Source organism: Elephas maximus, chromosome 17 (genome assembly GCF_024166365.1).
Source record: "Elephas maximus indicus isolate mEleMax1 chromosome 17, mEleMax1 primary haplotype, whole genome shotgun sequence".
NCBI classification, from domain to species: domain Eukaryota; kingdom Metazoa; phylum Chordata; class Mammalia; order Proboscidea; family Elephantidae; genus Elephas; species Elephas maximus.
In genome coordinates, this window is record NC_064835.1 from 27,235,653 (window position 1) to 27,248,121 (window position 12,469).

General features: G+C 42.6%; 1 protein-coding gene across 10 annotated transcripts in view; it reads left to right on the top strand.

Annotated features, from left to right (window-relative positions):
- CCDC15 (coiled-coil domain containing 15) overlaps nucleotides 1-12,469 on the top strand; it is a 124,520-nt gene that overhangs the window by 26,575 nt on the left and 85,476 nt on the right. For 8 of the 10 annotated variants that reach the window (XR_007513604.1, XM_049856683.1, XM_049856688.1 and 5 more), the window contains 6 exons: nucleotides 21-143; nucleotides 394-534; nucleotides 1,677-1,799; nucleotides 1,977-2,096; nucleotides 2,933-3,055; nucleotides 10,229-10,351. Coding sequence is in view for 9 of the 10 variants with exons in the window: in XM_049856683.1 (XP_049712640.1) it covers nucleotides 21-143; nucleotides 394-534; nucleotides 1,677-1,799; nucleotides 1,977-2,096; nucleotides 2,933-3,055; nucleotides 10,229-10,351 (753 nt within the window). In the remaining variant the exon portion in view is untranslated. The remainder of the gene's footprint in view (nucleotides 1-20; nucleotides 144-393; nucleotides 535-1,676; nucleotides 1,800-1,976; nucleotides 2,097-2,932; nucleotides 3,056-10,228; nucleotides 10,352-12,469) is intronic. The other 2 variants (XM_049856686.1, XM_049856687.1) reach the window with 2 other exon arrangements.

Genomic DNA, 12,469 nt, shown 5'->3' on the forward strand with positions numbered 1-12,469 from the left:
TTGTGTTTGTTCTTTTTTAGAAAGCAAATTTAAAGCAGCCAGCATTCATTTTACTAGATAGGAGAGAGAGAGAGGTATTTCCTCTGGATGTCCACCAGGATCTTCTACACAAGTGTCAAGATCAGGCCACCATCAGGTACAAGGTAGGACAGAAAGAGAAAGAGAGAGACCAGCAGGGACTGAATTGTTTAGGGTTTAGTTTGGAGCTTGCAAAGATTGCTCTCATCTAAACTTCAGAACTGACAAAAAGTATAGTTTTCTGTTTTATTTCATAATATTTGATATTATCCTGAGTTAAAAAATCACTCTAAGGCTCTCAATAAAACTTGGCATATTATTGCTATCATATTACTTTTACTGGACAATTTATAGTTTGTGTGTTCTCTGTTTAAGAAAGTACGCTTCAGGGAGCCATATTCTGATACGACAGAGGAGAGAGAGAGAGAAGACTTTGCTCTGGCAGGCTCTCGGTGTCTGCCTCCTAAACTCCAGGACCAGACCTTCATCAGAGATCAGGTAGAGCAGAACAAAAAGGTAAAAAAGCAGGAAATAAATTCTATACAACTGGTAATTTGAAGTATAGGACCGAGGCCTTTGAAGTTAACCTAAGAGTGCAGTATCTTTTTATTCCTTAAAATGAGCAGATGGTCCTTTTACAATAGAGGCCCACCTTCAAGAAGGATGGGCATAGAATGTTAAGCCTTAAAAAACTCATTTCCTGCTGATCTATCTCCTCTTTTTTTGTTCTGCCTTGCATGTAATGGTATAAAAAGCCCGGGTCTCAACTGTGTATCAGTCAAATCAATTCTGTCATTCAGAAGGTTGATACATCACCTTTATGTCTTGTTCCAGAATAGATCAGACAGTTTTAATTTACCAAGATTATTCCACACCTCTTGCTGAAGTGGAAACCCTGGTGACATAGTGGTTAAGTGCTACGGCTGCTAACCAAAGGGTTGGCAGTTCGAATCTGCCAGGCACTCCTTGGAAAACTCTATGGGGCAGTTCTACTCTGACCTATAGGATCACTATGAGTCAGAATTGACTTGACGGCACTGGGTTTGGTGTTTTTGGTTTGGCTTGCTGAAGCACATAGTATTACCGCTAGCATACTGTCCACACATGTATAATGTAGGAAGAAGCAGCAGATCCTAAATTACTTAAGATTTAGGGGAGTTTGTCAGACTATTCTGTACCTGATTTGAGATTAAGAATTAAGGCCTACAGAGTTGGGCTAAGGGCGTAACATCCTCATTTATGTCAAAATGTTTTGAAATATACTCTCCTATCTTCACTTGCCTGGAGCTCTCACTAAAGGCTGTAGTATTATGATTAGCGTATTACCCAGTTAGACCATTTGTTGCGTTTGTTTCTTTAGAACGTGTTTCTCAAGCAGCCCTCATCTTTTCTGAGAGAGGAGAGGGTGGCTCAGGAATTGACTCAGGAGAACCATCAGTGTGTTGAACCTAAAATCCAGGACCAGGCCTTCTCTAGAGAGCAGGTAGAGCAGAGTGGAGTAGGAGGAAGTGACAGAGACTAAATTACTTAAGATCTGGGGAGTTTGTCAGACTGTTCTGTATGTGGTTTGGGCTTAAGAATTAAGGCCTACAGAGTTGGGTTAAGGGTGTGACATCTCATTTATATCAAAATGTTTTGTGTTTCTGCTTTTTCTTTAGAATGTGTTTCCCAAGCAGCCCTCATCTTTTCTGAGAGAGGAGAAAGTGAGACAGGAATTGCCTCAGGAAAATCATCAGTGTGTTGTACTTAAAGTCCAGGACAAGACCTCCTCTAGAGAGCAGGTAGAGCAGAATGGAGTGGGAGGAAGTGACAGAGACTAAGTTACTTAAGATCTGGGGAGTCTGTCAGACTATTTTGTATGTGGTTTGGGATTAAGAATTAAGGTCTACAGAGTCGGCTTAAGGGTGTGACATCCTCATTTGTATCGAAATGTTTTGTGTTTCTGTTTTTTTCTTTAGGACGTGTTTCCCAAGCAGCCCTCATCTTTTCTGGGAGAGGAGAGAGTGGGACAAGAATTGCCTCAAGAGAATCAATATGTTACACCTAAAATCCAGGACCAAGCTTCCCTTAAAGAACAGGTAGAGCAGAACGCAGTGGGAGGAAGTGACAGAGACTAAATTACTTAAAATTTGGGCTGGAGCTTGTCGAGCTAGTTTGTATGTGGATACATAGAATTAAGGCCTCCAGAGTTAAGCTAAGAGTGTAATGTCTTTGGTTATTTCAAAATGTGCCAAAATGGTCTGAGATTTGTTTTAAAATACTCCAGGAACAAAGCAGGAGAAGAGAGAGACAAAAAAGCGAAGTGTTCCTAATTGTCGAAGCTGGGTGGTGGGTATCTTGGGATTCATTATGCAGTTTTTTTTTCCCCTACTTTAATACATATTTGGTAAGTTGTATATTTTATACACAGTAACTCCTGTTGTAGTATCCTCACTTAGTATCATTACTCTGAGATCTCGACTGAAGTCTGCAGTATTGTCACTCGCCCATCATTTCTGCTTAGACAATTAGTTCTGTAGTTTGTTAGAACAAGTATCCTAAGCAACCCTCATCTTTTGAGAAATGGGAGGTTGTGAGAAGAGTTACTTGTAGAGTATGTTTCACCCAATACTCAAGACTTGGCTTCTCCCAGAAAATAAGTAGGGTAGAATATAGTGAGGAGTAAGTATCAGAGAGCAAACTGCTTCAATTTGAATTCAAGGTTAACAGAGCAATGTAGCATCTCCTTCAGGGGTTTAGTGTTAAGGTTAATCATAGTGGGTAATGAGTATAATGTCTTCTTGTTCTGTGATCTGTCACATCATTCTGACCTCTTAAAGCTACTTCAGGCCTCTTCCCTGAAGCCTTTACTGTTGCCACAGGCATATTGCTCCTCCGTGGACAATTGATGTTCAATGTTCATGTCTTCTTTCAGCACAGGAACTATGGGCAGGACTCCTGTGATATGACAGAGAAGAGATTGAGAAAGGGGTTGTTTCCGGAGCACCATGAGGATGTTTTACGTGAGATTCAGGATCCAGGCTCTTCTAGAAAGCAGGTAAAGTAGAGTATAGTAGAGAATAAGCAGCAGAAAATAAATTCCATAGAATTTGGGCTGGGCTGGTCAGAGCTATGCTGTTAACATTGATGATGATAGTGTTACTGTCAATAGTGGTATGAATATTATTATTAACAGCTTACATGTATTATTGACTGTAGCCAAAACGGTATAACCTTATATATATTATCTCATGTAATTCTCACAGTAATCCTGGGAAATAGATAACTATTTGTGATTATTAAGGTTATGGGCCAACTTGGCTGGGCCGTGGTTCTCAGCAGTTTGGCAGTTATGATGTACTTTGGCAGTCATATGATAATGTGATCACTTCCATGATGAGACTTGGTATAATGCGATCATCTCCATGATGGGATCTGCTGTGAGTAGCCAGTCAGTTGAAAGAGAGTTTCCTTGGGGGCGTGGCCTGCATCAAATATATAAGTGGACTTTCTGGCAAGACTCGTGGGCTTTTGCTCGCTCTGGACTCCTGTCTGTCTGACCTCTGGTTCTTGGGACTTGAGCTAGCAGCTTACCTGCCGTCTTGCTTGCTGGTCTTGGGATTTGTCAATCTTCGCAGTCGGTGACCAAGAGCCCTGCTATCTAATTCGCCGATCTTGGGTTCACCAACCCCTGTGACCACGTGAATCAGGAGAAGCCTCTATCCTGACCCACATACTTGGGATGTTCCAGCCACTACAACCGTGCGAGCAGTTTCCTTGATATAAATCTCTTCTCACTCTCTATGTATACGCTTTACTGGTTTTGCTTCTCTAGAGAACCCAGCCGAAGACATTTGGTACCAAGAGTGGTTCTAGAGAAACAAGATTGTAAGGGTGAATTTTCTAAATTGGTTCTTAAGTCTGGTTAGTCTTAAGGATGTTGATGACTCTGCTTCCAGTAGTAAAGAGGGCACTGCTAATCCATGGTGTGAGGTGGCAATACAAATATGCAAAATATCACCACCAATAGATCAGGTATTGGTGAAAGGTGAGGCATAGGGTGATTGTATGTGTGATACCTTTCTACAGTTTTGCCATAATGAGAAGTATAAGGAAGCTGGTTGTTTGGCCCTACTTTCGCTAGACAAACTGGTGAAAGAAAGAGATGAACTCAGGGCTTTAGAGTCAAAGCTCAAGTGCTGCATAAACGACCTCAAATTTTCCACTTGTGCCTTGAAAGAAGCCTTATTTCTTATAGTAACAGAACTGATAATGCCAAAAACCAAACCCAGAGTATCATCTTAAGAGTGGCTAAATTACAATGCCAATTCAATTGCCAACCTCGAGAGGTGTCTGAAATTAAAGTGAAGGCACTGGTTGGGAAGAAATGGATCCTGAAACTTGGGATGGGGACATATGGGTAGATAATCAGGAAGCTGGAGACACTGAGTCCCTAAATTCTGTTGACTCACTCCTGCAAACAGAACCAGACCTCTGTCACCCATCTAAGGAGGTTACTCCATGTTTGTCTGCTAAACCACCATCCCCAATAAAACCATTAGCCCTTCCACACACATCTAATGAGATTAACCCAGCTGTGTCTGAAGAGTCTTTGTCTGAGTCATTGCCTAGGGCATCACCTGAGGCAGATGCTTTAGGAGACAATGCTGATCATGTTCTAAAAACACTCCCCTACCACTGATTTTGACTTCTAGACCTATAACTAGACTCAAGTCCCAGTGAGCCCCAGAAGGTAAAGTACAAAGTATGACCAAGGAGGATGTATGCTACACTCCGAAAAAACTGCTTGAATTTTCTAATATGTACAAACAGAAACCTGGGGAATATGTGTGGGAATGGCCATTAAGGGTGTGGGATAATGGCGCAAGGAACTTAAAGATGGACCAATCTGAGTTTATTGATATGGGCCACTAAGCACGGATTCTTCAGTGTTTCAACTGGAGAAGTTAGGAAGGGGTCTGATAGTTTATTTGGTTGGGGTGCTGAACGATTGGTTGTGGTGGTCTATACTAGATCAAGTTGGAGTACCAGACCTGCCTTGATTTACTGTAGAAGAAGGTATCCAAAGGCTTAGGAACATTTGGCATGCTAGAGTGGATTTATCAGGTTAGACTCACAGACCCACACATGGAGGGCCCAAAGAACACACCTTCTACCACAGCTGTGAGAAACAAGCCTGTGAAAGAAATCCCAGCATCTTCGAAGACTGCCATGATTGCTATTTTATGTAAGTCAGATTTGACAGTGGGAACCGCCCTAACTGAATTAAGACACCTAACTACAATGGGGCTGATTGGACCTAGCAATGGTAGGGGCCAAGTGGCGGCACAGCACTCAATTGACAAAAACAAGGTGGGCGTGGTTACTGTAATGGACAGTAGAGTCAAAGTAGTGATTTGAATAGTCTGACTTGTATGAACTTTATGGCGTTTACTAATTAGGCGTGGTGTCCCCAGGAGTGAAATAAATAGGACATCTGCTAAATATTTATTTGATCTGTACAAGTGGAAGAATTCTAGGTCAAGTGAACAGCAGTCTAACTCCAATCCCCAGAATATAGAGTCATGGCCCCTCAACCAATTCCCAGACTTGGGAAGGTTTAAAGACCAAACAACCCCTTGAATGATGGGAGGCTGAGTCCCTTTGGGAAAGGACTGCAATATACTGCCCCAAACTTTGCTGTTAATCTTTCTCCCAGCCTTCCCCAGAGGGATTTGTGGCCTTTTATGAGAGTGACCGTTCACTGGGGAAAAGGAAATAATCAGATTTTTCAGGGATTACTGGATACTGGCTCTGAACTGACAATAATCACAGGAGACCCAAAACGTCACTGAGGCCCAACGGTCAGAGTAGGAGAATATGGAGGTCAGGTTATTCATGGAGTCTTACTTCATGTCTGTCTCACAGTAGGTCCAGTGGGTCCCTGAACCCAACCTGTGGTGATTTCCTCAGTTCAGGAATGCATAATTGGAATAGATATACTCAGCAACTGGGAGAAACCGCACATTGGATCCTTGACAAATGGAATAAGGGCTATTCTGGTAGGAAGCCATTAGAACTACCCCTACCTAGGAAAATAGTAAACCAAAAGCAATACCACATTCCTGGAGGGATTGCAGAGGTTACTGCCACCATCAAGGACTTGAAGGATGCAGGGGTGGGCATTCCCACCACATTCCCACTCAACTTGCTTTTTTGGCCTATGCAAAAAACAGATGGATCTTGAAGAATGACAGTAGATTATTGAAGACCTAACCAGATGGTGAAGTGGTGACTCCAAGTGCAGTTGCTGTTCCAGATGTAGCTTTATTGCTTGAGCAAATTGGTATATCTCCTGGTACCTGGTATATAGCTATTAATCGGGCTAATGCCTTTATCTGTGTACCTGTTTCGAAGGGCCACCAGAAGCAGTTTGCCTTCATCACTTGCCTACTTCAGGGCTACATCAACTCTCCAGTCCTGTGTCATAATTTAGTCTGCAGGGAACTTGATGGCTTTTCCCTTTCACAAGATGTCACGCTGGTCTATTACACTGATGACATTATGCTGAACTTGATGGCTTTTCCCTTTCACAAGATGTCATGCTGGTCTATTACACTGATGACATTATGCTGACTGGACCTAGTAATGAAGAAGTGTCAACGACTCTGGACTTGTTGGTAAAACATTTACGTGATAGAATGTGGGAAATCAATCCCACAAAAATTCAGGTGCCTTCCACCTTGGTGAAATTTCTAGGGGTCCACTGGTGTGGGACATGTCGAGATATTCATTCTAAAGGGAAGGATAAGTTATTGCATCTGGCCCCTCCGACAACTACAAAGGAGGCGTAATGCTTAGTGGGCCTCTGGATTTTGAAGGCAACATATTCATTTGGGTGTGCTACTCTGGCCTATTTATCTAGTGACTCAAAAAGTTGCTAGTTTTGAGTGGGGCCCAGGGCAAGTGAAGGCTCTGCAACGGATTCAAGCTGCTGTGCAAGCCACTCTCCCCCTTGGGCCATATGATCTGGCTGTTCCAATCGTGCTTGAATTGTCAGTGGCAGATAGGGATGCTGTTTGGAGTCTTTGGCAGGCTCCTAGTGGTGAATCACAGTGCAGACCCTTAGGATTTTGGAGCAAAGCCCTGCCATCCTCTGCAGATAACTACTCTCCTTTTGAGAAACAGCTTTTGGCTTGTTACTGGGCCTTGGTAGAGACTGAATGCTTAACCATGGGCCAGCAAGTCACCATGTGACCAGAGCTGCCCATCATGAACTGGACGTTGTCTGACCCACAGAGCAATAAAGTTGGATGTACACGGTGTACACGGCAGCACTCCGTCATTAAATGGAAGTGGTATGCACGAGACCAGGCCTGAATAGAACCTGAAGGCACAAGTAAGTTGCATGAGAAAGTGGCTCAAATGCCCATGGTCATCACTCCTGTCACATTACCTTCCATCTCCCAGTCTGGACCTATGGCCTCATGGAGAGTTCCTTATGATCAGTTGACTGAGGAAGGGAAAATACATGCGAGATATGCATGCACCACTTGAAGGTGGACAGCATCAGTGCTACAGCCCCTTTCTGGGACCTCCCTGAAGGACAGTGGTGAAGAGAAATCCTCTAAATGAGCAGAACATCAATCAGAGTGCCAAGTTGTTCACTTGGCTTGGAAGGAGAAATGGCCAGATGTGTGATTGTATACCGATTCATGGGCTGTGACCAGTGGTTTGACTGGATGATCAGGGACTTGGAACGAACATGATTGGAAAATTGGAGACAAGGAAGTTTGGGGAGGAGGTTTGTGGATAGACCTCTCTGAATGGGCGAAAGAGGTGAAGATATTTGTATCCCATGTGAATGCTCACCAAAGGTTGACCTCAGCATAGGAGAATTTTAACAAGTAGGTAAGATGACACGTTCTGTGGAAACCAGTCATCCTCTTTCCCCAGCTACTCCCGTCATTGCTTTATGGGCTCATGAACAAAGTAGCCATGGTGGCAGAGATGGAGGTTATATATGGGCTCAGCAACATGGACTTCCACTCACCAAGCCTGACTTGGCTACGGCCACTTCCAAGTGCCCAATCTGCCAGCAGCAGAGATCAACACTGAGTCCCCGATATGGCACCATCCTTCGAGGTGATCAGCCAGCAATGTGGTGGCAAGTTGATTATATTGGACCACTTCCATCATGGAAAGGGCAGTATTTTGTTCTTACTGGAATAGATACTGTGGGTATGGATTTGTCTTCCTTGCATGCAGTGCTTTTGCCAAAATACCATCCGTGGTCTTACAGAGTGTCTTATACATCATCATGCTATCCCACACAGCGTTGCCTCAGATCAAGGGACTCACTTCACAGCAAATAAAGTGCAGCAGTGGGCCCATCGTCATGGAATTCACTGGTCTTACCATGTTCCCCATCATCCTGAAGCAGCTGGTTTGATAGAATGATAAAATGGCCTCCTAAAGACACAATTATGGTGCCAGGTAGGTGGCAATACCTCCAGGAGGCTGTGTGTCCTCTAAGCCAGAGTCCAATATGGTGCTGTTTCTCCCATGCCCAGGATTCATGGATCTGGGAATCAAGGGGTAGAAATGGGAGGGGCATGATTCACTATTATTACCCCTAGTGACCCACTCACAAGATTTTTGCTTTGTGTCTCCGTGACCTTATGCTCTATGGGTCTAGAGGTCTTAGTTGCAAAGGGAGAGATGCTCCCACCTGGAGACCCATCCACTGGTTATATTGAACTAGAAGCTAAGAATGCCACCTGGCCACTTTGGTCTCCTTATGCCTCTGGATCAACAGGCAAAGAAGGGAGTTACCATACTGGCTAGTGTGATTGATGCTGATTACCAAGAAGAAATACTCAACGGCAGTGGGTTTGGTTTTGGTTTTAATGGAGATAAGGAAGAGTATGTCTAGAATGCAGGTGAGTCCTTAGGGCGTCTCGTAGTACCACCGTGCCCTGTGATTAAAGTTAATGGAAAAGTACAACAACCCAATTCCAAAATGGCTACTAATGGCCAAGACTGTTCTGGAATGAAGGCTTGGGTCACCCTACCAGGCAAAGAACCACAACCAGCTGAAGTTCTTGCTGAGGGCAAAGGGAATACAGAATGGGTGGTAGAAGAAGGTAGTTCTAAATACCAGTTATGACCAGTTGCAAAAATGAGGACTATAATTATAAGTGTTTCTGCCATGTATGTGTACATCAAATATTTTTGTTTTCTTCACTTAAAAATATAAGATGTAAACAGGGCTTTTGCATATTTGTTTGTATGTGTGTTCGTTGTATCATGTTAGGCGCAAGTATGACTTTATAATTGTCTTTAATCAGAGATTACATATGGTTTAAGGAGATGTGTACAGGTGGCAAGTTGACACGGGGTGGACTGTGATTGTAAACATTATGTGTCAACTTCGCTGGGCCATGATTCTGCAGTTATGCTGTTGTTTGGCAGTTGTATGAGGATATGATCACTTTCATGATGAGACCAAAAAAAAAATCCACTGCCATCGATTCGATTCCGACTGAGATTTGGCATAATGCGATCATCTCCATGATGGGGATCTGCTGTGAGTACCCAGTCAGTTGAAAGGGAGTTTCCTTGGGGCTGTGGCCTGCATCGAATATATAAATGGACTCTGGCAAGATTCATTGGCTTTTGCTCGCTCTGGACTGCTGTTCGTCTGACCTTCGGTTTTTGGGACTTGAGCTAGCAGCTTACCTACCTTCTTGCTTGCCAATCTTGGGATTTGTCGATCTTCGAAGCCTATGAGTAAGAACCCTGCTGTCTGACCTACTGACCTTGGGTTTGCGAGCCCCTGTGGCTGCATGAGTCAGGAGAAACCTCTGTCCTGACCCACGAACTTGGGATGTTCCAGCCTCTACAACCGTGTGATTCATTGCCTTGATATAAATCTCTCTTTATATTTATATTTAATTGCTCTACTGGTTTTGCTTCTCTAGAGAATCTCAGCCTAAGATACTATTATTATCCCTATTTTATAGATGAAGAAACTTAAGATTGTTTTGAAGGTAAAGAGTTAAAATCTGTAATATTGAGGAGAAATATAATGTCTACTTTTATACCATAATGTATCAGATTATTCTGACCTATTTAGATTCTTGCAGGGGTATCACTGAAGCCTACAGTATTATCATTGCCATTATGTCACTGCTCACACAATATAGTGAATACTTTTTTTATCTTTTAGAACTTATACTTAAGGCAGCAGTCATCTTTTGGTACAGCTGAAAGAGAGCAAGAAGATTTGCTTCTCGATAGCCATCATCATCTTCCACCGAGGCACCACAAAGAGGCTTCTAGCAGAAGACAGGTAGAGCAGACCATGGAATATGGTTGGTGGAGTTTAGACAGGGTTATAGGGAGCTTATTGAATTGGGAAGGTCCCTGGGTGGTACAAATTATTTATGCTTGAGTACTAGCCTGAAGGTTGGCATTTTGAACCCACACAGTGACTCTGTGGAAGAAAAGCCTGGCGATCTGTTTCTGTAAAGATTACGGCCAAGAAAACCCTATAGAGCAGTTCTACTCTGTAACACATGGGGTCATCATGAGTCAGAATTGACTCAACAGCAATCGGTTTGGCTTTTATTGAGTTGGGAGGGGGTAAGGCTGTGCAAAAAGCAGATTCCTCTTTCATTATATAGTGTGTAGGATTTAACTTTACCCAAATAATTTGATTTTTGCATTGGTTCCTGAGAGATAACCTCTAAAAGCTTAAAATTTCTCCAGTGATTGAAGTGTCTTTGATAAAGACTGCAGACCACACCTACCTAACAGGTTATGTTAATGAGGTGACTCTTGGTAGGGGCTGGCCAGGCCAGAAAGAAGGAGGCATGATATCGCATGATATTAACTGTGATATCAGCCATGTGATACAGCCGACCTTAGGGGAGGATGATTCAGTGAATATTGCCTGCATAATGAAGCTCCATGGACTTCCTCGTTGGTGGTAGCCGTTAATGTACGTGATAGGGTAGTGTGTCTCTTTTTCCATGTTGTGAATCCTCACAGACCTTGCCCTATGTGTCTATTCATTTGTATCCTTTTTGGTATAATAAAACTGTAATTGTAGTATAGCACTTTTCTGAGTTCTTTGAGTTGTTATAGTGAATTATTGAACCCAAGGGAATAGTCAATTCCTGGAGCCTTGTTTTTTGCCAAAGCCTTCACTGCAGCTTGGACTTCTTCCTTCAGTACCATTGGTTCCTGATTGTATGCTACCCCTTGAAGTAGTTGAACGTCGACTAGTTCTTTTTGGTATAATGACTCTATATTCCTTCCATCTTCTTTTGATGCTTCCTGCATCGTTTAATATTTTCCCCATAGAATCCTTCACTGTTGCAACTTGAGGCTTGAATTTTTTCTTCAGTTCTTTCAGCTTGAGAAACACCAAGCATGTTCTTCCCTTTTGGTTTTCTATCTCCAGCTCTTTGTACATATCATTATAATACTTTATTTTGTCTTCTTGAGCCACCCTTTGAAATCTTCTGTTCAGTTCTTTTACTTCCTCATTTCTTCCTTTTGCTTTAGCTGCTCAATGATCAAGAGCAAGTTTCAGAGTCTCCTCTGACACCCATCTTGGTCTTTTCTTCCTTCCCTGTCTTCTCATTGACCTCTTACTTTCTTCATGTATGATGTCCTTGATGTCATTCCACAGCTCATCTGGTCTCCGGTCATTAATGTTCAACACGTCAAATCTATTCTTCAGATGGTCTCTAAATTCAGGTAGGATATACTCAAGGACATATTTTGGCTCTCATGGACTTGCTCTGATTTTCTTAAGTTTCGGCTTGAACTGCATATGAGCAACTGGTGGTCTGTTCCCCAGTCTGCCCCTAACCTTATTCTGATGATACGGAGCTTTTCCATCGTCTCTTTCCGTCGATTTGATTTCTGTGTGTTCCACGTGGTGAGATCCACATGTATAGTCGCCGTTTATGTTGGTGAAAAAAAGTAATTGCAATGAAGAAGTCATTGGTCTTGCAAAATTCTATCATTCCATCTCTGGCATTATTTCTGTCACCTAGGCCACATTTTCCACCTACTGATCCTTCTTCTTTGTTTCCAGCTTTCACATTCCAATCACCAATAATTATCAATGCATCCTGATTGCATGTTCGATCAATTTCAGACTGCAGAAGCTGATAAAAATCTTCAATTTTTTCATCTTTTGCCACAATTGTTGGCACGTAAATTTGAATAATAGTCGTATTAACTGGTCTTCTTTGTAGGCATATGGATATTATCCTATCACTGACAGTGTTGTACTTCCAGATAGATCTTGAAGTGTTCTCTTTGACGATGAATGCAACACTATTCCTCTTCAAGTTGTCATTCCTGGCATAGTAGACTATATGATCGTCTGATTCAAAATGGCCAGTACCAGTCCATTTCAGCTCATTAATGCCTAGGATATCAACGTTGATGC